This window comes from Genypterus blacodes, unplaced genomic scaffold, assembly GCF_046128005.1.
Source record: "Genypterus blacodes isolate CSIRO-AG114 ecotype Tasmania unplaced genomic scaffold, CSIRO-AGI_Gbla_v1 ptg000057l_1, whole genome shotgun sequence".
Taxonomy (NCBI): domain Eukaryota; kingdom Metazoa; phylum Chordata; class Actinopteri; order Ophidiiformes; family Ophidiidae; genus Genypterus; species Genypterus blacodes.
Genome location: NW_027466869.1, coordinates 1,880,745 through 1,907,669, shown reverse-complemented (window position 1 = coordinate 1,907,669; position 26,925 = coordinate 1,880,745). Strand labels below are relative to the sequence as shown.

Sequence of the window (26,925 nt, the reverse complement as noted above, 5' to 3'; positions counted from 1 at the left end):
CTTTGTGAGACTCCTGAGACCTTTTCAAAAGCAATTACATGGTCTTAGTTAATAAAACTGCACATGATTGTAACACATTTTCGAAATCACAGACAAATCAAATTCTGTAATCAGAAAATGTATGTGAACATTTGTGATTAAAGATTGTACTCACAACATCAGTCATTCGTTCAAATATCACATCTGAAAACATTAACTCTTGTCAGTGACATATTACACATTACACATAATTGTTTTTTCTGAATGAGTAAACAACAGTTCCCCTCTTTCAATCCAGAGTCCACTGGAAGTGTTTATACTGCTCTTTAAGTAGAAACATGGACATACACTGCTCTCTAGTGGAATCATTGGGTATTGCATTCTTGTGTACAAATTCTCTGATAAAATAGTTTGTAAACAGTAGTTTCGGTTATTAACATTCTAGTAACAAAGTCACTTTGGATTGCTGAAAATTCCATTTAAGTCCATTACAAAAGAATCACAAAATCTCCTCCTATGTACAGATCCCATATATTACAAATTATCCCAGCAGGTTTGTAAATTTTAAACATAAAATAGTAAAAGGCAACTTGAGTAAACCTTTAAGTAAAACAGATTATTGACCAAATGCAACCCATGCAGGGCCAATTACGATTTCCAGCATTCATATGTATAAATTTAAGTGCACATAATGAATTCAAACGTCTTCTAAGGATCCATTCCTTATCTGATTACGTTTGATTCTATGTCACACTTTCTTGTGGAGAACTGGAGCGTCTTGTTGCTGAGTTCTACCCGGGCCCCTGCTCGTGTGTTTGAAGAGAGAAAGAGAGGGAGACCTCGCTTGTCTCCTTTCTCTCTTCTTTTACTCTCCGAAAAATTCATGAGTTCATCTTGTGTACATTTGCAGTTCAAAGCCCAGGTGTACTCTTCAGTGTGTGCAGGGATCAATGCTTCATCCTCAAAGCCTGTACTTCCTCCTGTGTGGGGAAAACACATTTTGATCATAATAAATCACACGGCAATGAGGATCTTCCCCCCCACAGCCCTGCTCATTCTTTGTTGTGATGGAGCAGGCAGAGAGGATGAGCGCATGCTTTACTGACCTGCAGTGCCATTCGTTTGTTTCTTTCCTCTTGCAGTTCTTCTTTCATTTCCTGCATGTCTCGCCTGATGAGAGGAGATTAAAAAAGACGAAGAGTAGATTTAATAAATATGTTAACGTCACACGCTGTTTGTCAAGAGTGAGTTCACAACAGAAGATTTCTCTCTCAAATGTTGATGTGTCTCTCTCGTGTGCAGAGGAAGGGGATTCTGCACCATTTCTGTCAGGAAACACAGTATGCATCAATCTGCTGAAGTCATTATATTCTGACATCCGACTCACTCTTCTCGTGTCTGCAGCAGCTCCAGAACCAACCGCAGCTCCTTGATCTCAGCCTGCAAGTTTTCTAAAGTCGGTTCTTCCTTCTGGGTCAAAGCTCGGCCATCCACCATCACTTTGGGTGGTGCTGATGGTACAGCAGGAGTCGTCTTTGCCGGAGGTGCAGGTGAGGGCGAAACATTTTCTGTACCCTGCAAAGTCATTCAAGAGTTGCTCTATAATGCACAGCTTTTATCAAATCAAGATGTCATTTGCATTCAAAGAAATCAATCAAGCTCACTAACCTGGGACTTTTGTGGTGTTAATTCTGATTCTGTCTGGTCGGTGCCACCCTGACCCTGAGGAAGAGGAACAGGCATTGATCCACTTCTGACTTCATGACCTCTGACCTATGAGTTTGTTTTGATTTGTCTTACTGGCTGCATCTCTATAGTTATTCATTTACAACTTTGACCACAATTCAAAACTCAAGTCATTATAATCTCGTTCTGTCGCTTCAGTGGACCTACTTGAGCCCCGGTGACCAGACCCGATGGTGGTCTCCTCTGTGGGGGTTTGGCTCTGTTGGCTGTGGGGTGGCTCAGTTTTTCAGTCGCCTCCACTCCATCAAACTGGTCCGGTTCTTTCTCCTCTTGTTGTTTTGGTGAGACGGCAGACTGATCACCATTGGTTCTAGTGTGAAAAAGTGTCATTTTAAAGTATTTGTTGTAATACGATAAAATAGTTTTTCTATAATAACAAACATATCTTATTGAGAATACAGTGAGCACCATCAGAAGAGTTCATTCTGAATATATTCCCTCTGTCTCGGGCTGTTCACACACTCTCTCTCATACACAACCACACACACCCTTTCAATGTGGTTTATGGTTTCCTAGGCGCTTTGGGTTTTTGGTGCAGGTGCAGCACATGGCAGCCTAACATGTTTCTATAAGGCTGATTTAACAAACGATGCCAGTTCTCCACTGGAAGAACATCTCAGCCTCAGTAACATGTTGTAACATGTTGATTCGATCTGATGTGATGATATTCCAGGTCTTTAAAAATAAAGACCTGGAATATGAAGCTTGTGTAAACACTAAGGATGATTTTAAAGAATTTGGAAACGTATCCCTTCCAAATGACTTCACAGCAGATTGTGTTAGCAGCACCTTAAGACAGGAGCTTTTTGTTTTCTCACTCAGACGCCTGGTGCATGTGCATGTGTGTGTCAGTTTGTGTGTGTGTTCACTCAGGAAACAGGAAATGGGCTGCTCTCATGTGTTTAGGCCCGATCTGACTCATCCCAGAGTTTCCACTGCACCACTAAATATCATAAGTATCCTGGCATTCTTCTATAAGGATGCCATGGCAACCAGTGGCAGCAACCAAACTCTTTAACTCCCGACGTCAGACCAAAAAGGAGAAAGTGTTCCTGACGTTTTCTAAAGGCCTCTTTGCTTTTGTCATTAGAAAGGGCACGACTTGAATCACTATTCAAGTTTCACTGGGGGTGTTCTAATTGTTCTTTTTGATGCAGGAGACAGACTATAATAGGGAAGCATAAATGTATAAATATCAGGAGACATTAGGCATTAGGGAACTGGAGCTGTACTAACACATCCGAGGTGCTGGCATCACTTACTTTGGCACGACCTTGTTTGGTTTGTCTTTGACGGGAGGAGGGCTCGGTTTGATCAGGGCTGGCAGCTTGACTTTGGTTGGAGGATTACTTCTCAAGTCCTTCATCTCTGGTTTATCATCTGTTAAATCAATCCAGTAAAATCACTCACCAACATTATTCAGAAAGAAGAATGTGACTCTGTAGTTTTGCAATTACAATCCAAACCGATGTCTTTTTGTACCTTTAGTCTTTGCTGGAGCGCCTTTCTCCATGGCTGAGGCCTCTGGCTTCACTGCAGAAAGGGAAAGAAAGAATGACCGTAACGTTAACTTTGACATTGAAACAGCAGTGTTGTATCTGACCTTTCCCACATTATAGCATGATTACTGTCAAAATGAGGCTGTGGGCCAGAATTCAAAATTCAAGATGCTTCTTCTTTCTTTTACTGCCCCCTACACAGGCCAGGTCCCAGGCTTCAACATGTCTGACAATATGAATGTGTAGCCGATACAGAGCAAGCGTGCTCTGCAAACATTCCTTGGATAAATAAAAGTTAGTTTGCACACGTGTATTGCATTGTAAACAACGTTATAAAGCTTTGTCTGTGCCAAATAATTCACATGACATGACTGAGAAGAACAATATATCACTGCCGCCAAAAGCTTCAGGCAAAATGTTTTAATAGTTGGAAAGAAAAACTTCCTTGCGCGTGTCCCAGCGAGCATAACGGTGTAACGTGCTTGGGAATAAATCCTAATCATACTTAATTAAACTGTAATCCAGTTGAAGAACGATTGCCTGGGAAGCTGCGAAGCACTTCAGATCACTGGAGCAGACCGGGTCACAGACAATAGCAGCTGTATCCAATAGGATCCAAACTACAGCTCCCAAAGGTCTCACCAAGATCTTCAGGGACCAACACTGTGGCACAGTTGACAGAAAAAAGGAAAGATGTCCCCGAGCGAGCTTTGCTTGGGAGACCGAGATAGTCGCTGCTCATGTGATAATGCTTTCGCTGAAGTGGAGGAGAGATTATAGACCTTGTTACCTATTTGCAAATGCAAATCAAGAGATTACTTGAAATGGGGGAGGTTGAGAAACCTGGCAACACTCCTGCTGGATAAATATGAGCTTAAATCTTGGAGGCAGCACTGCACAAATGCATAGCCCTTAAGAAAAGGTGCACATCACTTTGCATAGCATTCAAAACACTGAAGTCAGAGCTGAAAATGAGCATACAGGAAGCCTACCTTGTGTGTTCATAGCATTGTGTAACATTCCCTCTCAGGCAAACTCTCCACACAGCAGTGGCTACAGTGCTGCTTCCTCGGCTGGTTGTGAAAATCTCTGTGACAGGGCTCTACACACCCCCTCCCCCTCCCCGCCGCGCCGCTTCCTCCAAGACTCCTGAACCAGGTCATATGACCGGCCTCACCGCCCCCACCCTCATCCGAGCATAGACTTCCTGTGACATTCTTGTGAATTTTACAGTTTTGATTAAGTGCTGCAATGAAAATAAGGTGGGGAGACAGAAGATAGTTTCCTTTGCCTCGGTTCATCTCTCTGAATGACCAAATCAAGGCAAGCAAATTCAAAAGCGATCTCCATCTATCCATCCTTAGTTTGGAGTGATGTGCCCTGAATGTGCCATGATTGTCTGAAAAGGCTGGGAGCTGAATTTGATACAGTTGATACATCAATGATTCCTTGCTAAACATATGGAGTCAGCATATGGAATCACTGAGCCTATATGCCACATCCTGTTTGGTTTGAAGTTTGAATTTGTACTTCCTTCGGTTTCATTCGGAGGGTTTTCGTACGTACATTCTCTCCGCTAAGCAACAACAACTGTGTCAATACACTAACAGAGGGACCTGATAGGTGACCTCAATAAGTCAAGTTTGGCTATGTTGAATTGTTATTATAAAATCCACCGCCATATTTGATGTGCTCGAGTTTTTCGATTTATGATAGACAAGTGTGTGTGTGGGTGTGTGTGTGTGTGTGTGTGCATGTGTGTGTGCGTGTGTGTGTGCGTGTGTGTGTGCGTGTGTGTGTGTGTTGAGCATCGTCAAACATGACAAACGAAAGTTTGAAGTTCACACATCCAGCACATCCTTCACTAAGTCCTTTATCTTTGTGTAGAGTTTGTCTGTATGCATAATCATGGGATTGGCCGGCAAGCAAATGTTTGGCCAACACGCTTAACTTTTTTCACACCTTTGTTCTGTCAACAAAGACATGATTGGACAGTCGGTATCATGCGACATCGAAATGTTACACGAATGCATCGGTTGTAAGCTCAGGCTGATTAACCATAAACCCCTAAAAAGGAATCAGATTTCGGGACTGCCCCACTTTGCTGCCAAAACAAACAAGTGCCACGACCTGCCTCTTTGCCATGTCACGACTGGCCAATCAGAGCAGAGAGTTTATTTCTTGAGAGAGGGCCTTAAAGAGACAGTGTAGCCAAAACATCCTGTGAATCAGTGTGTGTGAATTCAAGTGCATCTCCAACCTGAAATAGCTTGAAAAGAAAGTAAAAAGTCTACTAAGTCCATCTAGACAGCAGCAGTGCAGCCAGCAGTCATGAGTCACACCGTCTACGACATGAAGCCTGTAGCGCTGTGATGTCACAAAGCCTTTTGTCCAAAGTTGTCTCAGATCTTGTCCTGCTGCTTTATTTGAATAACACAACACAACACACACACACACACACACACACACACACACACACACACACACACACACACACAGACATCTTACCTAAGTGTTTCTTGCTGTCTTTGCGGGCGGGCGGGAGGGTTGCAGTGCCAGACTGGAGGAGGAGGAGATATGGAAAACTTGAACAGGGTGGCAAGTACGTTTTCCTTCCTTGTGCACAGAGAACATCTCTTTTCTACACACTCTTTCCACTGAGGGGATTTTCAGTGAGTAAGTCCAAAATAAGACGTCAGAGACAAACCTGAGTCACTCGTCGCTCCATTATTGAAGCATCAACAACAGAATATCTGAAAGGATTTGAAGCATTCCATAGAAAATATTGATTTCTATGAGGCATTTCCAGGGTTTGAGTCCAGGATGTTCTTTGGATAATGCGTCAGGTCCACTCACTTGCAAATTATCCATCGGCGGTATCGCCATGACAAAGTTGTCCGGAAAGAAGCCGCAGCGTCCGTTAAGCTCTCCCTCCCACCAGCCGTCATCCTCTGCATCCTTCACAGGGAGATTAAACAGCCACATTAAAACCTCAAAGACCAAAATGTCCACAGGGACGCGAAAGGAGAGGTTAGGAGGAGGTCAAAACGTGGATTTATCATCAAAGCTATCCCATGAGTGTATAATCAGACCATTTCTGCCCTGGGGGGCATTGATTTTGTTTGGTTATGTTGCTTTTTGATATTCTGTCCACTTCTGAAATCTCCCAACTTGTTAGTACCGTGTGCAAGTTTGTGGCATGGAAGTGTTTGAGCCTCTGCCAAGACAACAGCAGGTGGAGATTCAGACAGAATCACACACACACGTTACACACAAGGCTTTTACATAAGGTTAAGACCAAAGACTAAAACCTAAAACTGAACAAAAACAGACTGTTTCTTCATCTCTTGCAAGCATTTTCAGTCATTTAACATATTTCATAACACAACTGGTTTGGCAGGATGAATGACAGATTCCTATTCAACACCTGAAACCAATCTGAAAGAAAAGAAATGTCATCTGGGGGATTATCTGCTCTGACAGCATGAGAAACAAATGTAGAAAATAAGAACAAAACAACGAAGAATGTGTTCAAACCTTCTTGAGAATGATCACAATTTCTCCTTTTTTCAAATCCAGCTCGTCCTCTGCCTGGGCTTTGTAGTCGAACATGACTTGGCAGCATTCTGTCACTATGGAGACGTGAATGTGTTTACAATTATGACACAACCGAGAGCAATAAAAGAAGGTTTCAGGAATGTACAGGAAGAATTCCCACCAAGACAAAAGATGAATAACTGATGGGAAAGCTGTAAAACCTTTATCTTGAATAGGTCATGCATTATGATGCATCACTAACATTGAGATATAGTGATACTGGATGACCACACCCATAACCTCTGAACAGGAATCACCTGTCACATGCTGATGATGCGTTTAAGTACTGGTTGAACTGTTGACACGTAGTACCTGCTTGACAATATGCTTGTATTTCTGAAACAACAATTGTTCTACTCATATAAGATGATGATGTAATAAGGAGAACCCGGCCAACTCACCTTTTCGTGTTTTGTTCCTCACACTTGCTCTTTGCTGCGTCATTACAGGAGCAAGAACAAAAAGCACAAAGTCAAAAAGAAAGCAAAGGATCCACACAGATTTATGAAAAACTCCTTTCTGAATTGCCCACCTCCTTACTGAACACTGCATCTGCCAGTTTGGGCCTTGATTTCGCATCACTGTGTTTGCCATCTGCAAAAAACATAGTCATGTCAATAATATTAGTTTAGACTGCAGGAATAATGCCGCAAATCAAGATAAGTTTCTGTAACCAACCTTTAGGGGAAACAAAGATTTCTTTGACGAAATTGGATGGAAATGCTCCCACTTTGCCTCTTCTTACCCCCATCCACCATCCATCTTCTATCTGTCCCATTAAAAACAGACAAAAAGGAACTCTTTGAAGCATAAACAAGGTACAGACGTATATTTTCCACAAATACAGTGTGTTTCTGTCCTCTGATTACATGAACACTCAGAACATTCAGATCAGTTCACTTGCATAGTACTCCTGTGTGTGGGAAAGCTCTTTGCCAGCCTGGGAGCCACACATAAAGACATGGTAATACAACACTGCAATCAATGGTTAGCTTATGAAAAACCTCCTTTATTTACCCAGGGAAGATTGCCTAAGTACACACCATCATGGAAAGCCTTGATTGCCTTCATTTTCATACATTCGTCATCATGCTCAACTTCACCCAGCCATTGTGCGAGGTGTCGTGCTCATTGCCAAGTCAATCACAGTGAAAATGTTTTATTTGCATTATTCTTATTTGACTTGACACTATTTTACTTATATTGATTCATATTTTCAGCAGTTTTGGTGAAAAATAAATGATACAAATTCAAGAAGTGTGAAGTATATCCCAAAACAGGAGACACAATTGCTGATGTGTTTGATATTTTCAGGCTTTTTGAAGGATAAAATGACCTTGCACCATCTTAAATGTGTGTGTTAAGCACAGTATGTCAGTGAGTGTGTAGTTATTTCTCTTTTTATCTGACTGTGTGTTTATTGAAGCATCTGAGCAGCAATCTAGAAAAAAAAGAACTCTACCTCATTAATGATGTCTACCGTTTCCCCAACAACCAGCTCCAGCTCATCCTCATTCAGCGGGCTGTAGGCAAACGCCACCTCGCATTTCCTGGCCGTTTTGACGGTCTTTGCTGAAGAGACAAAGAACCAGCAGCCACATCAACGGACAGATGTAAAGTTTAAACACTGTACTAAGAGAGAGTTCAGCTGGATAGAAGACATAGAGTCTCAACACAATACTGCTCAACCTACAAAGCATTTGGGCTTCATTGATGTTTCTAACACATCTAATCCCTCAAAGGTCAAAAGACTGTTTACATCTGCTCCATTTCGTCACATTGTAATTAAGTTTGGTGTGGTAAGGAAGTAAGACACATATATTTAAGGTCAGCTTGATCGCTGCACTGTCTGGCTGAGAACACAATCTTAAGTCTTTTGACAATAAATCTTATATCTCAGTGATTTATAACAGCAAAGCAAACATGTAGAATAGCATTTAAGAGATGTCAGATATCTTCTGTATTTATTGTTGTTACTTCAGCGACGCGTCAGGTGGGTGGAGGCTGCTCATATTCCACTAAAATTACATTTAAAAGGTTCAAATAGTCCGTTTTGATTGATCAGCTCTGCTTGGTTGAAACTCCGAATGACTGATTGTACTAAACGATACACCTGTTCAACCAGTTTAATTCATTTCATTATAATCTCTAATAGAAGAATTGAAAGAATTGAATTGACAATGAAACTTACAAAGACTGTTCACAACAACAAATGGTCGCAATACACAGAGCCTTTATGTAGATGGAACCCGTAAACACTCATTTGAAAAGGTCTCCAACATTTTGTCTAAACTGACTATATTCCCACGTGAAATGACTGCATTACATCACCTCTGCTGAAGAGTTCATGTGGAAAATGTGCAGATGCTTTCTAGCTGATAAATGTTAAATAGATTCATACGTTTCCTTATGCTTCGTGGTTCCCTGTTGCTGTCGCCTGTCAGATACACTGGAACTTCCTGTAATGACAAGCAAAAAGTGACATTTTGAACAAACGTGAACAAACATCGCCACATGACATCACACAGCACAGGACAGAACAGACCTTGACAAAGTTCTTGGGGAAGATGCCTCTCTTGCCCCTCAGCTCCCCCTCCATCCATCCCTCCTCACTGGCCATGGTGACGTTCTTGATCACATCTCCCGCCTTCAGGGTCAACTCGTCTGCCTCAGTGCCCTCCAAGTCGATCAGCACCAGCACCTCTGCAGTGGATCCGTAAATGGGGCAGAAAATTACTTTCTTTGTGCCATTGCTGGTATGTTTGCCTCACAATTGATCCGTCCTGACATTTTAAACCCCAAAATGGCCCTTAGAGCAGGCGTGCAAAAGCATGGATGTGGGTGAAAATAGATTGCAGATAAAGCATATTGGCTTCTGTTCCTATTTCTGTTAAACACAGTATGTAAACAACATTATCAAAGATAAACCAATCAGCATTTACATTACGCTTTCCAGCACTCATGACACATGCAAAACCTCTAGATAGTGACAAAAAACAACAACAAATGATGCCTGTTCTCAGAAAACACAAAAGCATTACGCTGTATGCAAACATATGCAATGGAATGCTCGCATCCTGACTGAGCAGTTCACTCCACGTTTTACCATAAAACCCTCTGTCACTCTCCTTACAGGGAGCCGTTGGGAATAAAACAAGAAATCCAGAAATTCTATGTATCACAAAAACTAAAAGATAATCCTGACTCACCCATGGTCTCCGTCTCTCTCTCCCTCAGACGCGAATGTGTGACTTAGTCCCTTCAGAAAGCAATAAAAGAGACGGAGAATGAGAAGTGAAAGTGTCTACTTGTCTGGTAGTCTTGCCACAGCACAGGGAGATATGGCTGCCTGGGCCCTTCTTCTTCCTGCTTGACAAACATTAACATTGAGCAACTTTTCCTGAGGCAAGTCAATGCAAGTCACCAGCAAGGCGAGCGAGGCAGAGAGAGAGAGAGAGAGAGAGAGAGAGAGAGAGAGAGAGAGAGAGAGAGAGAGAGAGAGAGGAGGGAGGGAGAGTGAGAAGGAGAGAGAAACAGGTAAAGCAGGTTTAGAATGGAACACAGCTCATAATACACCTCACATAAGATGATGAGTAAGACCATAAAAATAAATATCAACAATAACATAATTTATTAAGTAAATTAATATTATTAAGCAGAAAGTCAGAATCCTCATTAGGTCATCAAAAATACCTACAGATAAAGTCGCTGACAAGTTTAATGCAGATGGAAGCAGTGTGTGTGTGTGTGTGTGTGTGTGTGTGTGTGTGTGTGTGTGTGTGTGTGTATTTATGTGTGCATTTGTGTGTGTGTGTGTGTGTGTGTGTGTGTGTGTGTGTGTGTGTGTGTGTGTGTGTGTGTGTGTGCGCGTGTGTGTGTGTATTGTTGCCTGTCAGTGCACGCCCCTTGAGACAGAGTTGTGTAATTTATAGAAATGTCTTTGACTGAAAGCAGAATAACAACATGCTTGACTGAACTTCAAAACCCTCATGCGCCTGAAAAGAAGACAGAAAGGAAACATACAAGATTATCTTATCGTAAGACAATATCGCTTCCGCGTTATTAAATATTAGCGTATCAGTCACGATCCAAACCTTTCAAAATGTCACACCTGCCTTGTTTTTAAGACACTCTTTGTTGATGTGGTACAACTACCTCAGAGAAACGCAGTGTGAGACGCATACAGTATAAAGATTGACAACAACAAATGCAAGCGCTCCTAATCCAGATATGCCACTTTCTAAACTGGGTTTTTGCTCAGTAATGAGGTAAATAATTGAATTTAAATGATTGAGGAATCGAGAAAAGCTGCAGCGACTGACAAACATTCTGGAGCTCCCTGTTGAATACAAATGAGTTATTTTGCCCTGAAACCAAGACAGGCAGAGATATACGAAACCTCTTCCATGTAAATTATATTTGCTCTGATTTCCGCTGCAGGTGCATTCGTGAACTGGGTGAATAGATGTGGAGAGCTAACACCCCCCCCGGAGGATAAACAGTGTTTATGGTCATGGGTTCACGAGAGGTCACGTCAGTCAAGGCTTTGGCTTTATTGCTGTATGTGAGAATATCCGACTAAAGAAGTGAAACTGAGCTGAAACTTACAAGCCCAGTTGTCCCCATGTTGTCTTGTGATGTTTAGTCATTTGGAGTGACACACTGTGAAAACTTGTGACAGCCGGGCTCCTTATCATCATCACCTCAGGAATTAACACCAGAAGCGTAGAATCATGATAAGAAAGATGCCTTATATCTCATAAGCCAGGAGGGAAATAAAGGACACCACAAACGTGAATGTAATCAGTTTGTGTTTAATTTACAATCTTCTAAGAAAAATCTGCAACAACACATATTTTATAAAGCATAATTGCCTAATCAGGTAGTCTTTAAACAGTTAAATGTTCTGTATGCCTGTACTGCACAAATAAGAACAGTGCACCCACAGCAGGGCACAAAAATGTGTACAACATTTTGGGCTATTTCCCAAAATATATTAAGGCTAGTCCCAGACTAATTAAAGTTCCAATTATACCAGTTCAACAACTGTATTCTCCCTTCATTAACCAAGTGTTTGATTCTATTCTTACAACCTTACCGACTAGACAACTTCTATCTTCGAGCCTCTATTATCACAATGTCAACACAGTGGCACACAATGTTCACGACTCATTTAAATCATCGTCGTAACAGGAGAAATGTTTGCAAACAACAAATAAAATCACATCAGAAATTCTTTGCAAAAACATGAAATTACATACAAAAGCCCAAAATCCTGCATGTGCTGTTTATTTATTTTTTAACTATTCATCTAAGCAGGTACAAAAACATTAAATGTCTTTGGAGGAAAAACTTGCATACTTACAATTATAACCAAAATTGTACATTGATAATTAACTCCAGCTATCTCAAAATATAGAAATCTCTGATGGCAAACTGTTTAAATCTTTAATTAGCTCCTATGTTTACCTTTAAATTAACAACCTGTGCTCCCAGGGACTAGATCTGTGTCGTAGAATCTATGACTGCAAAGCATAACCTTTGACCCTATACAGTTTGGTCCCTTTTTGTCAGATCAGGGTGGTTTGTAGGGCGGCTAATGACATCACTATCATCTAAATATAGTACCAAGATCAGAAAAACACAGCTACACTCTAACGCATGTCTGCCTAACTTAAATGCATCTTTAAATTTAATTTCCAACGCATTTAATGTGTGATAATGCATCAGGTCTAAGGCCACACATTAGACTCTATCTCTACTTCAAAAGTGCCGTAAGAGTATTTAAAATCGTCCCTTTAAGGAACGCGTTAATGTCACAATAATGCAAAGTGAATGCAATTTAGCGTGGAAGCGAGAAAATTGACACAGCATTTCACCAGCAAACAGTGATTCTACTAGTTACAAATCGTATCCTGACGTAGGAAAAGCTCGTACCAAGTCATAGTGAGTGGAAATTAAAAAAGTTTCATAACGACAGATTCAAACTTTTATCCCGTCTGTCGTGGTGGAGTCAGATCCTAAATGGACAAAGACGACAATTAAGATTCTCGGCAGACTCATTTTGCCTGCTCAAGTATTCCCTCCGTCCGTTTTTGTCTCTTTATGGTCCTGTTCCGTGTCCTCGTCCTGCGTGTCGCCCCGCTGTTTTCCGTTGACTTGGAACTTGTCGTGGGCCCATTTGTCCACGTTGGCTTTGCGGATGATGAATCTGGCTCTGCCTCGCATGAAGCCGCCACGTCCGCGCCCTCGGCCGTCCGTCCATTTGCCTTCCGCCTCGTCGATTCTGTCGTCATGCTGAGAGGAAGAAGGGAAAAAGGGGGATGAGGGAAACAGGTTAATGTCGCGTTAGGGAACAAATGACATCAGCAGGACTGAGGAATGAGAGCTAAATTACCAAGAAGTATTTTTTGCTCTTGGGTGTGAATTCTGGGTCCCACTCCTCATTTTTTAGGTGTATTGCTATGTTTGTAGGGTTACCATGAGAGCTGTTTCCCTGATAATTCCCTTTGTTCCAGCTCTTTCCACGCATCCGTAACTGCTGTAATTGTTGAGATGAGGGGGAAAAAGAACAACATAAAGGTGAAACACGTTGCAAAATACATACAAACATAGCGTGTAGTAATACAGCTCACACTCTCTGTATGTTCGACTTACAAATCCTCCGCGTGGCCTCCCTCTCTCACCAGATCCTCCAGAATCCCTTTGACCCAGTCGGGCTCTGTTAAATCCTTCATCTTTGAAATCCGATTTTTCATGAGGCAAATCATCGACTTTTTGGGATTTAGAGGATGAGGAGGAGGAGGACGAACTGGAGCGAGAACGCTTCTTGTGACTTTTCCTGTAGACACACACACACACACACACACACACAAACAACATCCCCGACGCCAAACAGGTCACAAGGTCAATAAGCAACATTATCAAGTTATCTGTGAATGGATTGAAATGATAAATGTCTGTTGCACGTACTTCGATCTCTTGTGGCGTTTGGAGAATTTATCCACTGTTCTCTCTGTGCTAGAATCTGGGGACTCTGCCTCATCTCTCCCCTGATTGCGATCATGTGAAGAATATTTTTTGCGGCGTTCAATGTCCAAACGAAGGTCCAGTGGGTCACCCTTCACTTTTTCCCCGCCGTCCTGAGCAAAACAAAACACAGCGTCGTGGACAGACTTTGGATTAGCGTGTCTGTGTTCAGCCAAGTTGGTTTGTAAACTAAACAGGAGGCTCCATGGGAGGGTTTTGCTTCAGGGGGAAACCTGGGGTAACGGCCAGTTGGCACGATTAAACACAAGCCATTCTGGAGTGAGTCCCAGCGCACTTAAAGGACCATACCAGTGGTTTTGCGTGTTTTAGCCCATTAAGTTGACGAACACTCTCCAAAGGCATTTCAGAGGAATATGAAACTCAACTGGTAGACACTTGAAATTCGAGATGTTCACGAGACGCGATCAATTCATATCGTCCTGTAATCACCCCAGACGCCTCTGCCAACACAGAGGTTCATTCAAAACCAGTTTGTGTACTCTACTCCTATTCCACAGGAGGATCAGAGTAACTTTGAAACTCCTGAAAACTTGACGGCACACGTAGCGAAATATCTGATCATCGGCAACTTCTACTTAACGGGCTAAAACATGTCAAACCCTCCATATGGTCTTTAAACAGTGGTGAACAACAAGAAGCTTGGACTGTTCATGCTAATTGGAGTTTCCTCGCTTGAAGATTGAAGGTTTTTAGTAGTAATTGCCCTTGATGTTTATGTTTCCATGCGCATAAATAAAGAAATGATGTGAGATGTAGCGTGTAAAAATGAGCACATGTGCATAAAGTGCTGGCTGTTGGGTTATTTCTGTTCCTTATTTTTCTGAAAGAATACTTACGAAGACAACAGCTTAGAGTCCTCTGAACAGCTCGGGCACTGGAGTTTCCATTTCTGACCTCTGACATTATTTGACTCAATAGCGTTGGCCAGGCTTGTACCCACAGTTTAACCCATTCAGCACATGTGGAGGCCATATATAACAAACAACAAAGTGAATGTGCCTCAGTTTGTAGTTGCATGTTTTTAGACTTTATGCATCTCCCTTTAAGGACAGCCACAGGCTTTCAGAGAGCGCAGTCTAAAGGCATCTGGCTCTGCTCACTTGCTTGCTGGTTGTTTGTTTTCCAATATACTTCATACTGCAAAATGTTCAGTCACCTTGTAAGTGCCATCCTCAGAGCTTTTCATCGCCTCAAAAAGGTGAGCGTGTTTCTTAAAAGCACTTGGTGAAACATCAATTCTCCTAGAAGAAGAAGAAGAGAGAAACACAGTTCAGACGTAGGTGACTCAATAGACATCCAGAGATGAGACACGAATGCCGAAGCAGGATAAATCCAGATCTCAGCTATTGCAAAGACACAAATTAAAATACAAAACATAAACGCAGATGGATGGGCAGGAAAACAAAACTGACCTCCACTGAGCATGAGAACAAATAAGCCAAGATAGTCTGTTGTTTTTCAGGTAGGACAGCTGAGAGAAATACCTGAAAGCTGCTAAAAGAGGAGGTGAAGCCACAGCACACTGAAGGTGAAAGGGTCACTCAATAGGCGACTCTACCTGTGTATCTCTGGGCTTTTTCTCGGCTTCATCATTTCCTTCTCCGCCGCTCGCCGTTGGTATAAGGTGAATCGCTCATTAAGAGTCATTCCAGAGGATGGAAAGTGCTGAGCTGCGCAGAGACACAGGAAGACCAGGATTCATGTTAAGTTTTACTTTTGTGTATTGATCCACTTTACATCTCAATATACAAACAGTCAATAATGGCAGAGAGAGAGGCAGAGAGAGGGAGAAAGAGAGAGAGGGAGAGAGAGAGGCAGAAAGAGAGGGAGACTGACCTTTGATGTGGTGAACGATGGTGACGATGTGCTGAGCGAAGAGCTCGGACGGACTCTTGTGTAATTGAGGCGCCTGCACGTGTTGAAAGATGGATCGGAACTCCTGATCCTTCTTTGAGGCCTGAACCAGATCCTGAGACAACTGTCGCTCCTCCGCTAGAATATCACACGAGCTGAAAGGGAGGAAGACGGGAATTACTGTAGTTTTAACAAATGCATAAGACAATTATGATGAAGATGATGATGATGATGATGATGAAGATGATGACAATATATGCTTTATGATGAGATCAAACAAATGTATGGCACTGTGTTTTGGTGGAATCTTCAACTTCAAGATTATAAACTTGGGAACCAACATTTCTGCATGAATTACTCATCAAATCAGGTCTGATCTTCACCAAAGTCACAACAACAGCAGACAAACACAGTCTGTCTGACCTAATGACACACACACACATTCTGCTTCTGTCCTTGACTCATTTACACTTTGGGCTGGTGTGTGTGGACCTTGTATTCAATACCTGGCAGGTCCTCCTTTGACGTTTCCTGTCGCTTTGTTCTGATAAAACCAACAACCTTCTGTTGTTGATTAACTCGGCTGACTGGGTTCATTGTCTCGTTGCATCATTGAATCTCTACTCAACTTCCGATAACACATCATTACACTGACATTTTCCTGGATAGTTTCTTCATGTAATTCTGACTCCCATTTTCCTCTGCGATTGTCAGCTGTCCATGTCCTGAGGGCCAAACCGGGCAGCTCCCTCCACCAGTGCTCCACAGTTGGTTTTGGTGGTTTTGGTGTTGGTGTAGAGCTGATTTTCCCCCCTTTCTCCCCCCTTTTCACCCCTTCAAAGATAGGATTGTGCATTTTCTGCAAAAAAGTAGAATCTTTGTCTCAACATTTTCCCACAAGCCTCTTGGAACATCCGACTTGAGCTGTACACCTAGGTCTTTTGGCAAGCTCGTTTCTGCCATTTTGTTCTTCCATGAACCTCTCTCTCTCTCTCTCTCTCTCTCTCTCTCTCTCGCCCCCTCTCTTTGATAGTTCGGTGTTTGTCTTATAGTGGACCCATGAGGAGAAATTTAGCGAGACTTAAACATCTCTGCAGGTCTTCTGCCACACCTCTTGTGTTCTTTATCACCTCCATCATTGCACAGTGTGCTCTTGGTGGGATCTTTTCAGGACGCCCACTCCTATAGGGAGAGTAGCAACAGGACTAAATTGACTCCATTTGTAGAACATTTGTCTTTTTAAATCATCTCTAATGATGAATAAAGATGAAGAGATTTTCTTCTTCACACGTACAATACAACTCACACCTATAGTGTTGAGAGCAAACGTATAGCACCTTTCCTATCAGGAATTGAACCTCTGCAACCCACACCTCCAATCACTGCTTTCGGGGGCAACGACCCCAAAGGTTCACTTACTTTTAAACCCAAGACCAACAAGTGCTTTCATTTCATCGTTATTACTTTAAGCAGTTTGTGTTTGTCTGTTATTGGGACTTTGGTGAAAATCAGATCACATTTAGTGAGTAAATAATGCATCTTCCAACATGTAGAGCCACATCAGAGATCCTTACCTTGTCAGACCATCGCCGAGGAAATCCATTCTCACATTAAATTTAGCTTCTTGTTTTCTTGAGGCTTCTCCTCTGACCATAAACATCTCCCTGTCAGAGTTTCTCCTTGCCGGTGGAGTGGAGGGTGTGACGGAGGCAGAGTCTGCCATCTTCCTGGCTTTGAAACATCTCTCTGGAGAGAGTTCCTCAAGCTTTCCGGCCATCTCCCTCTTTGCAAGCGCAGCAGCCAGAGCAGCTGCTTTGTCCTGTTTGCGGCTCATGTACACCTCGTCAGCCATGGCGTCCAGGTCACTGTTCGCTACCTGTGGATAGGCTACATTCTCCCACTTGCCTAAGCAGCCCCCGAACAGTTCTGAGGCTGAGCGAGAGACCTTACTCTTTGGCTTAGAGGACTCGTCCCCATTGTGCCTGTCTTTGATAAGGGGAAACGAAGGGGGCTTGATAACCAGCCCTTCCTCTTCCTCGACATCACCAGACAGAAAAGGTGAGGCTTTCCAAAAGCTGCTCAGGGAGACTTCACCGTCGGTGTTGTCTTTGAGCTTTCGTGACACCGAGTCAGATACGGCTCCTGGTGTCTTTTCATTGGCTTTCCCCTGCTCCATATCCAAATCATTCCCATCGTTGTTCTTGGCGTTTTCCCGAGCAGGTTTTGTTTTTTTACTCTGCTCCTCCAAAAACCTAAACAATGATAGAAGATCAAAGTCTGTATCCACCAGAGCATGCAACACAGGATATAACTTCATGCAATGATTACTTAATTTACTTACTCAATTTTTGTAATAGTAAATTCATTATTTCACAAGATGTCCACAAATAAGACACGTGAAATACAAATGTCAGCGAAGTCAATTATCAAAGGAAATAAGAGATGAAAAAGGAGGGCAAATGAAAAATAATGCCTCATCTGGCTCAGTCTTATTTTAGCCTGTTACAACAGGCACCATTTACTCCAAAGCAGAGCCAAGGAAAAATACTAGGGCTAAGTTACTGTGTGGTCTTTGAAAAGAAAAAAAATCAGAGGAGTCAGGAAACAAATCATTCCCACAGTTGAAAGCAAATCAAATCCCACAGCAGCAGTGCATGTGAAAGCAAAAAGGAATAAAACACTTAATAATACATAATGAGTCTAAAAATAACAGTAGAACAATAGAATTTCGACAATGAAAGAAAAATAAAAGCAAAATCAATCTTACTTTTTGAAGGCCATGGAGAAAGCTGCTTTGTCTCCATCCAGGTATTCAGTGTTGGAGAAGAGGTCAAAGCCGGAAAGCACAGGTGAGACACCTTTCTGTGTGGGGTGTTTAGTAGTAGTGCATGAAGTGGATGCCTTCTGCCAATAGGGGGCGCCATTGCTGGTGTCATTTGCATTCTTAGGGGAGGGGCTGGAGTGGTTATTAGTTTGGGTGTTCAGACCAACAATAACACGAGAGCTTTCCAGAGGATTGGCTCTCATTGGACTGCTGCTGCAGTCAGGGAGGCTCTGCCATTTCCCCTCAGTTCTCCCACAGTTTGAGCCCTCTTTGGCTTCTCCTGCCAAAACCCCATGAAGCTCCACTGGATCCCCATCTCCTCCTCCCTGGACCTCCTTGGAGGCAGAGTGCTCCTCCTGCAAATCCTTGGAGTTCAGGTTAGGCTGCACCAAGGCCGACCTACATTTGGGAGAGGAGGAGTGCGAGGAAGAGGAAGAATGCTGAGAGTGCCTGGACGGGGACGAGGAAGAGCGGTCAGAGTGGCGAGACTGGCGCTGAGAGGGGGGGCTTCCTGAGCGTTTCTTGGGGGTGTGTGAGCGTCCGCGTGAATGGTTCTGCTGCTGCGGCTGCTGCTGCTGCTGCTGCTGCTGCTGGTGCTGCGGCTGGTGCTGCGGGTGCTGCTGCTGCTGGTATTGCTGCTGCCGCTGCTGCTTTTGATTTTGCTGTTTGTAATTTTTCCAGTTAGGACGGAAGTTATTATTATTATATCCAAAGCCCCCACCTCCTCCTCCTCCACCACCACCACCACGCTGGTAGCGGCCACGTGGAAAGTAGCCCCGCCCTCGGCCCCGGAAGTTGTAGGGCCTCCGGAAGCCACGGTGGTAGCCCCGGAACTCACGGTTGTTCTGGTATCCTCTCAGATATTTCTTCTCCCGGTTATAACCTGGAGAATGAGATCTTGACCGTGACCGTGAGCGAGACCTCGGGCTGTTACAGTAAGCAACAAAAGTGAGAGAAAGAAGAAAAAGTCCTCGTTTAGGTAGATAGACAGACAGACAGACAGACAGACAGACAGACAGACAGACAGACAGACAGACAGACAGACAGACAGACACAGACAGATAGACGGATAGACAGACAGCTGGATAGACAGACAGTAACTCTTTACATTATAGCAGCATCATTGCTGTATATGAAGAAGAAGCAGCAGCATTAGGAAAACTCTTATGTAGAAACTTGCAGACAGAAATTTTGTTGAGCACAAAGAAATCTAGACAGAAACAATCCACCTAGTTTTCTTGCAAATAAATCAAAGTGGCCTAACAGAAGGAAAAGCCATACGGTAAAATACCATGACACTCATGTTTCACAGACATGCAGTTGCATCCGCTGCACACATCATGTTGAATTGGCAAAACATATGGTAATGTTTAACTGTCATGTTGAGACGAACCCACAAAGGAGCGCGGACAGAGTGGAACAAGGCTGTGAGGTCAGAGGAGTCCACATGGGGGCTCTGCTGCACTGACAAAAAGCTACATGTGTTACTCCAGGTTGTGCATTTGACAGTTTGCAAAGTATATTCAGTTCTTTACATACATTCTCTTTGCAATCTAACTATGTAACCACACTATTAACACAAATCAAACTAGCCTCTGCTATTTCCGGATTATCAACGTAGAACATCTAATCTAGATGTACAGCTACGTTACGTGCTATGAGTATTTTTGCAGTCTCTAAAAACAGCTCATCTCCTACATTAAAATCTTACTGAATATAAAACGTATTAAAGAAAGACAAGGGGAAAAAAGCAACATTTTAAAGTGCAAAACAACTACAAAGTATATTTCTAAGCAAAATCCTACATAGACAGAGCTAACCTACACCATAATGTAACCTAATCCATACCAGATGCATTCAAACATAATGAAATTAGAGTGAAACTAACTCACCTAGTGCGCGATTTCATTTGAAAACAGAGCAGTTAAACAAGGCAGCGCAGCGAGCAGCACTGCACACTCATACTGAAAGCTGCAGACTGCATCTCCTTCTGGCCAGCTCTCATGGAGAGGCGAGTCACATGGGCCATATGGGAAAAAAATTCTACTCCTCCGATCCATTGACTCTATGCTTGCCAGACACAAGACTTGGCCAGCCAATTTAGAAGGGCTGGTTTTAAAAAAGGGACAATCTGACTCAAATGAATTCAAATGATCTTTTTCAGCACTTATCTCTTAATTCTTAATGCTTTTCATATAACCAATGTGCCAGCTATATAGGTTATATCTCTGACTAGATAGGTTCTCTTTTTAGGCATCAATGGCCAACCGTGTGTGTGTGAGCAGGGTTAGATCAGGTAGGATGAAGCACGTCACCTGTTTTTGCTGATTCTATCTAACACATGCCGTGCCACTGCTAGGAATGTGTTGCCATGCCATTTTATTGCCACGCTATTTTATTGCCACGCCACAACAATCCTGCCCAAAATGCAGACAGCAGCCACATTTCCTTCTAAAAGAACAACATAACGGCAAGAAGATAACCACACCAACAAATAAAACGAAGCCTGTACTGATAGGCCTGTAGGCAATGGGATGCGTCAGTGTTTTATATTTGCTTTGAAGCTCACAATAGACAAAACATTCACCCTGTTGAACTTAAGCTCAACAGCATGCCATCTAAACCTTTCCTCAAACATCAATTTCCGCCGGTTAAAGTAATGTTCTCCAGAGTTTGGGTTAGACTCAACCTCATTAACATGCTGCACCAGCTTTGTTGGTTCACATGAGAAACAGCCACCTAAAGCAAAGGAACAACTTGGTCTTCTTACTGGAAATCAACGGATCAGCTCCTAACAATGAGCACAGTGGAGCGCTTGTTGTTACATTCCTACTGTCACAGAGAAGCCATCTGTGGACTTTTTACTCCTGAGACTTGAACAACACAGTCAGTACTCCCATAAGACAACTTCAGATTTACAGGGGATTTTGAGTGGAAGATAGCCGGGAGCGAGAGCCATGGATGGAAACATGGGATGTGGCGTGTGTTGACGTCTGTGCATAATGAGATGGACCTTTTCTGTCTGTTGCACCTGCTCTTGTCTTCATGGCAACAGGCTTTGTCAGGTCAAAGCAATAGCTGGCTCCCCTTCTCGGTAAATGTTTGTATCATATCCATCAAGGCTCCACAGACAAATACATTTTATCTCCACTATTCACATACAACACAACACAGCTGGGAGATTTTCAGGGTCAATGGTTCAGAGAATGAAATCTACCTGTAACGATATTTCCTGGACCGGGATCTGGATCTGGAACGACTTCTGGAGCGAGAGGTGGAGCGGGATCGGGACCGGGACCTCGTGCGGCTCCGAGACCTAGAGGCTGATTTTGTGGATTTGGACATCACTGCAGCCAGCCCACCTCAAACTGTTACAAGGAAGAGTTGTGCTTCAGAATTTGGAACACAGTTTATGAAAAAAGCATAAGGACCTTTCAAGGGCACCAATGGTAAATCAAGAAAAAGCATCGGAATCAATATCAGAATGGAGGAAAAGGGAAATCTCCTTGAAGTAATATCCAACAGAGATGAACCATCCGAGATGCACTCAGAGCGATCTCCGTGCAAAAAGCTGAGCAAAGAAGCAAGACAGCTGTGAAAAGGGAAGAGGGCAATCTGTCAAACTGCAGAGGCATCCAAACAGAACCAGTTTTATTAAGTCGCTGATCATTTGCATAGAGGGCAGTCTCACATCCGTCATCTGACTTCACTTTTGAGCCAAGTATGGAACTATGACAAAACTAACAGATCAGTCAGATAGTTAGGTGCACTAATCTATCGCTTCAGTCAGACGTCAGTGATGGACAGATCAAATACATCATGATGGAAACGTTTGGTGCCTGGGCATTGTCTGGAACATTTGGGCTCATTTTAGTTTTCACTTACTTTGCCATTCAAGTAAGGACAAAAACCTACAAGCCTTTATTGACGATTTGAGGCTGTAATCAGCTCTAATCCAGATTTAATGCTCTGATGAAACCCAGACAATGTACACTGATGATGTTTAAGTATCACACAAATTACAGTACACATTTATAATATTTAAGCTAAGAAACCATTTCTGAGTCATAAAAGCTGCATTTGTTGTTTTCCATCTCTTGCCATTCTAACTCTGAGCCCAGAAACGATTACACTCACTGTCCAAGTGCAGAAACCATTAGAATCGTTATTCTCAAGGTTTAATTCTGAGGTCAGTGGTGACTTTAGATTGCCTGAAGTTCTTTCTTGCAAAATAAACAGTTTTTTAGGGAGCTTTTACATTCTTGTGTTTATCTGGCCGGATGTTCATCCTTTACTTTTGATGTGACTACAGTCTAGAGATAAATTAACTCACAAAAGCAATATTTGTTCACGGTTAATGATCTGCTGTGTACTACATTCCCAGTGCACAAAGACCTCCACACACTTTTGCATCACAGGGTATTTGTCCCAACTCCTCTGGGATATTCCCACAGTCATTACCAGTATCCATGTCCAGGTCTTTCCAGTATCCAAGACTATCTGTAACATATGATCCTAAGAGTGCAGCAAATGCCAGGGATCAAATGATTTATCTTTCATTAAGGGACTCATCTTCACAGACTTTAGAAGGAGGAAATTGCGGACATGACAAGGACTTAAAAAAAAAAAAAAGCACACGCAAGCACATGGTGGTCCCAGTGTGTAGCCTTAGTTGCTACTATTTTGGAGAGTATTGAAATGGATCCTATGTTCCCCGCCTCCTCCTTGTGCTCTATGAACTTCCCACTCTCCTCATTCCTGGCAGCTTGTTGTTTTTGGCTTTTATAGCATAATTTCCTGAAGTTACAGGCTGAACACACACACACGATCTAGCTTACGGTGCACATTTGGAGAAAGCTATTCAGATGTGCCCCTTTCCAACATATGGCAGAGAAGTAAAGTAAAATAAATTGTGACAACTTTCTGAATGTTTTATGTGCCATAATGAATTGGCTTTGTCTGCTTCTTAAGGATTATTCAGACTTACTTGTCCAAAATGTAATAAAAAGCCTAAAACCAACACATCTGTGTTTCAGTCATTTTCATACGACTAAAAATATGCCAGTGAAACCTGAAAGACACTGAACAGAAACTGTATTAAGTGCTCTATTCTACAATACTGAAGGTGCCCTAACAAACAAATTCTTCTCTGCACAGAGAAACACAGGCAGGCTCCAACTTGCAATGTAAATATCTATAATGTAAATAAGTTAAACTGCATGCTCTCTTGCTGTAAGGCAGTGAGTTGATAGCAGTGAGGGGTATAATTTGCTTTTCAATAGATGCACTCTAAACGCTCGATTGATAACCAGCTGCAGCTGTCCACTTCGCGTGTGGTCTACATTTTAGTCACTGAGATTTCTCCTCCTCAAAGTGGCTGCGGCAAGCTTGTTCTTTCATCACTGACTCCTGGATGTGCACACACAAATGCAGTGACCGACACACACATCTTTCTCGTCTTGTCATTCACTATCCTCCATGACTAGTCCCCACCAAATCCCAATCTAATCCCTTTAAATCCTAATCTCACGTGCCAAAAAATGTGCCACCCTCAATCAATTTGAAGTCTAGTCTGTAATTAACGTTTAACAGTTTCAACATTTCACTGTCACTACTCTCTTTATATTTCTGAAAGTGGGGACGAGATGATGATGATGATGATGATGGGGAGCACTACAGCTTTCATTGTAACTAATTTATGCTTAGTTACAATTAATGCTCAGCGTCGTTATCTGGGGAAGACAATTACCTCTAAGCCAAACCAGAGCTCCTTGCTGTTGTTGTTCTATGCTCCAGTGATCTTGAACCACAGTGTAACAAGCAGGAGCAGCAGTAACACAGAGATGGAGCAGGCGTAGGATGCTACAAAACAAAGGGTTGCAGGGAGGAATGGAAATAACAGGCTGTGGTATGATATTATTATAGATGTCGCGTAGAAGAAGGTCAAGAACAGCCACACACACACACACACACACACGCACACCAACAGTCAAAAGTTCCCTGATCAGAGAACGACAGCTGTGCAATCCTTATCAGCTGTTTATTTTGTGTAATGTCTAAAGCAGCTCTGATCAACAATGGTGGGGAAACTTGATATAGAGCTGAAAGAATACAAGCAGAAACCATCCACTCAATCAACTGCTCTATCATTAAGACCAGGATGCCAGAGTGGCAGCTGGAATCACATTTGCTATGTATATGTACCCCAACCTCCACCCGCAGCAACTGTCACTGGTGCAGTCTAGTTACCGAAATGTGGTCATGCTTCCTCATCACGCTTCAAATGACACGTTTCACTGGCGCCGCTGTTTCAGATAAGATAAGCCAGCTGTGGTTTCATAAGAAAACTTTCTCTGGCTGGTCTCGTCTAATGAGTGTTACATCCTATTTAATATCAATTCAAATTTGTTGTCTTCTAATCAAATGAAATATGTGCTAATATACACAATGCAAATATTTCTATTTGCATGATAACGTTCCCTGGAACACCTGTCAGCTTACTAACTAACCCATCCATCATCATGTCAACAGCAAATTTGCACATAATATGTAATATAAGAGTTCAGATGAGGGTCTGAGACTGTATAATTGTTCACCTGAAATTATCTCGCACCAACAATTAGGATTTTGAGACATTGTTTAATGGTTCATTGTTGCAATCTGGTTTGTAAGATGCTACTTTAGTCTGGAAAATAGCACAGCAGCTTGTCACTGAGGAATCCTCACAGCGATATGCTTCTCGGCTTTCTGTCATCACTACGTTTGTTGAAGCCTGATGTGGAACTCATCAGCTTAAGGTCCACTCTATTTTGGGCAGCGGCGAACACCATGACAAATGGAGAGCTACAGCATTGTTGTACATTTCTGCAGTGTCTATGCGTATTCTGTGTATATCATTAGTTACTGCCTAGCCAAATCACATAAAATATCAGTTGCATCAATCAACATTTGCACTGTCACACTTAAACATGGTTACACCTACTCAAGCACTTGTGTGTACTTTAGGGCAGCTGGTGTTTGTTAAAGAGGATCGACCTCAACCAAGGTCCTGTTGCCAACAGGAAATCAAATATGTCTTGAAACTTTTTCTCCTCACATCAATGTTCTCTCCAGGAATCACATAGGAGCACAATCCCACCTTAGATAAGCATGGAAAGAAAGCCCAATTCAGGAACTCCTATTTGTTGTTATATGACCTTGGTAGGTTCAATAGTGCCTGTGTATAGGTGGAGAGGCAACTTGGTAAAACCTGCAATCACAACAATCCTTCTGTCATCGTGTTACAGGATCTCTGTCAGTCCACTGGCTCTACTTCAGAAACCACTGTGGACCAATCAAAACATAAACAATGACCAACACCACATTGCTTTGTGAGCCTGATCACTAAACATGCTCAAATGACATCACTACATGAACAAGGCAGACAGATCATGTCTTCGCTGTAACAGAAGGTGCCCCTCTGGAGCTTCATCATGTTATTAATAGATGAAATAATGTCATCAGGAGAGCATCATGGCCAATGACTAAAATGCTATTTGCTGGCTCCTGTGTGCTCTAACGCATCTCAATGACTGAATGCTTGTCCAGTCTTAACTCAGAGCTCCTTTTATCACCAGAAATCACCAACAGTATCTTGGATTTGGCACAAACTGAACCCATGTGGCGCTTTATTAAGGATGCTGCTGCTGCCACTCCACTCCACTCCACTCCTCCTAAAACGCATTTTACCTCCAAATGACGCACATTACTGATTAAATGACGAATACAAATGAAACCTACCGGTCAGCGTTGTCGTCGCGTAAAAGTCACCTCACATTCAGGCAGCAGTGTGTGGGAATAACGCGCACAGGAATGACTCCCGGTGTGTGCGTGTGTGTAGTCTGCGATCCCAAATGCTGCGCTGATGGTGTGTGTCTACAGAGATCTTGTGTGTGTGTATGTGTGTGTGCCCAGTGAAAAGGGGGTGTGACTACTTCATGCTGCCTTCCTCGTTTGCCCACGTCTGTCAAAGCGTGTTTCGAGGGACTCTCAGCTGATTCATGTATTTAAAAACACACACAATAAAGTCACAGATTATTGACGTCACTTAGAAACTGGCTGGGGGCAAATGTGCGTAATGATCATATTTCGAGGATTTGCTGTGTCTGTGTCTACACACTGGTGAGTTTGGTGGCGATCAAATCACACTCTGTGGCACGTAGGTAATTGAACCTGGCATTACATCCCAACCATGAAAGTGTTATATCATATATCATACACATCATACTTTTTCTATCCTTCATCTTATTGTAAGAGGATGTAACAGTTACCCGGGTGATACTTCATTTGAGTTGTGTTCTCGCCAAATGTCAGGGCAGGGTTGGTGTTGATGGCCAC

The 26,925-nt window shown here is 42.6% G+C and overlaps 2 protein-coding genes across 5 annotated transcripts; both read right to left on the bottom strand.

The window, feature by feature from the left end:
• Positions 1-99: 99 nt before the first annotated feature.
• Positions 100-10,264, bottom strand: sh3d21 (SH3 domain containing 21). Its single transcript, XM_076152567.1, has 17 exons — positions 10,031-10,264; positions 9,367-9,524; positions 9,223-9,280; positions 8,284-8,393; positions 7,500-7,590; positions 7,354-7,415; positions 7,223-7,256; positions 6,762-6,856; positions 6,081-6,182; positions 5,733-5,784; positions 3,208-3,258; positions 2,988-3,105; positions 1,873-2,035; positions 1,648-1,701; positions 1,367-1,554; positions 1,086-1,149; positions 100-959 (listed from the first exon to the last, which is right to left on the bottom strand). Exons 1-17 carry the CDS (start codon positions 10,032-10,034, stop codon positions 927-929), a joined length of 1,437 nt encoding a protein of 478 aa, XP_076008682.1. The 5' UTR covers positions 10,035-10,264; the 3' UTR covers positions 100-926.
• Positions 10,265-11,619: 1,355 nt separating this feature from the next.
• On the bottom strand, positions 11,620-26,483 carry thrap3a (thyroid hormone receptor associated protein 3a). 4 transcript variants are annotated; one of them, XM_076152612.1, is made up of 11 exons: positions 26,329-26,483; positions 21,767-21,917; positions 18,493-19,476; positions 17,300-17,977; positions 15,708-15,880; positions 15,430-15,541; positions 15,028-15,112; positions 13,794-13,963; positions 13,479-13,662; positions 13,219-13,362; positions 11,620-13,118 (listed from the first exon to the last, which is right to left on the bottom strand). In XM_076152612.1, exons 2-11 carry the CDS (start codon positions 21,892-21,894, stop codon positions 12,894-12,896), a joined length of 2,883 nt encoding a protein of 960 aa, XP_076008727.1. In that variant the 5' UTR covers positions 21,895-21,917; positions 26,329-26,483; the 3' UTR covers positions 11,620-12,893. The 4 variants fall into 4 exon arrangements, with proteins under 4 accessions (XP_076008727.1, XP_076008728.1, XP_076008730.1 ...); XM_076152613.1 differs by lacking the exon at positions 26,329-26,483 and adding an exon at positions 22,083-22,176; XM_076152616.1 differs by having other exon boundaries at positions 12,996-13,118; positions 13,302-13,362.
• Positions 26,484-26,925: the final 442 nt, after the last annotated feature.

Coding starts and splice junctions, on each gene's coding strand:
- sh3d21 (XM_076152567.1), bottom strand. Junction 7,257..7,353: donor ATGCAGTGTTCAGTAAGGAG/GTGGGCAATTCA, acceptor GTAATGACGCAG/CAAAGAGCAAGTGTGAGGAA. Junction 6,183..6,761: donor TTGTGATCATTCTCAAGAAG/GTTTGAACACAT, acceptor CTCCCTGTGAAG/GATGCAGAGGATGACGGCTG.
- thrap3a (XM_076152612.1), bottom strand. CDS start 21,894: ATGTCCAAATCCACAAAATCAGCCTCTAGGTCTCGGAGCCGCACGAGG. Junction 15,542..15,707: donor CATCGTTCACCACATCAAAG/GTCAGTCTCCCT, acceptor GTCTCTGCGCAG/CTCAGCACTTTCCATCCTCT. Junction 13,119..13,218: donor AGAGCAAAAAATACTTCTTG/GTAATTTAGCTC, acceptor TCTTCCTCTCAG/CATGACGACAGAATCGACGA.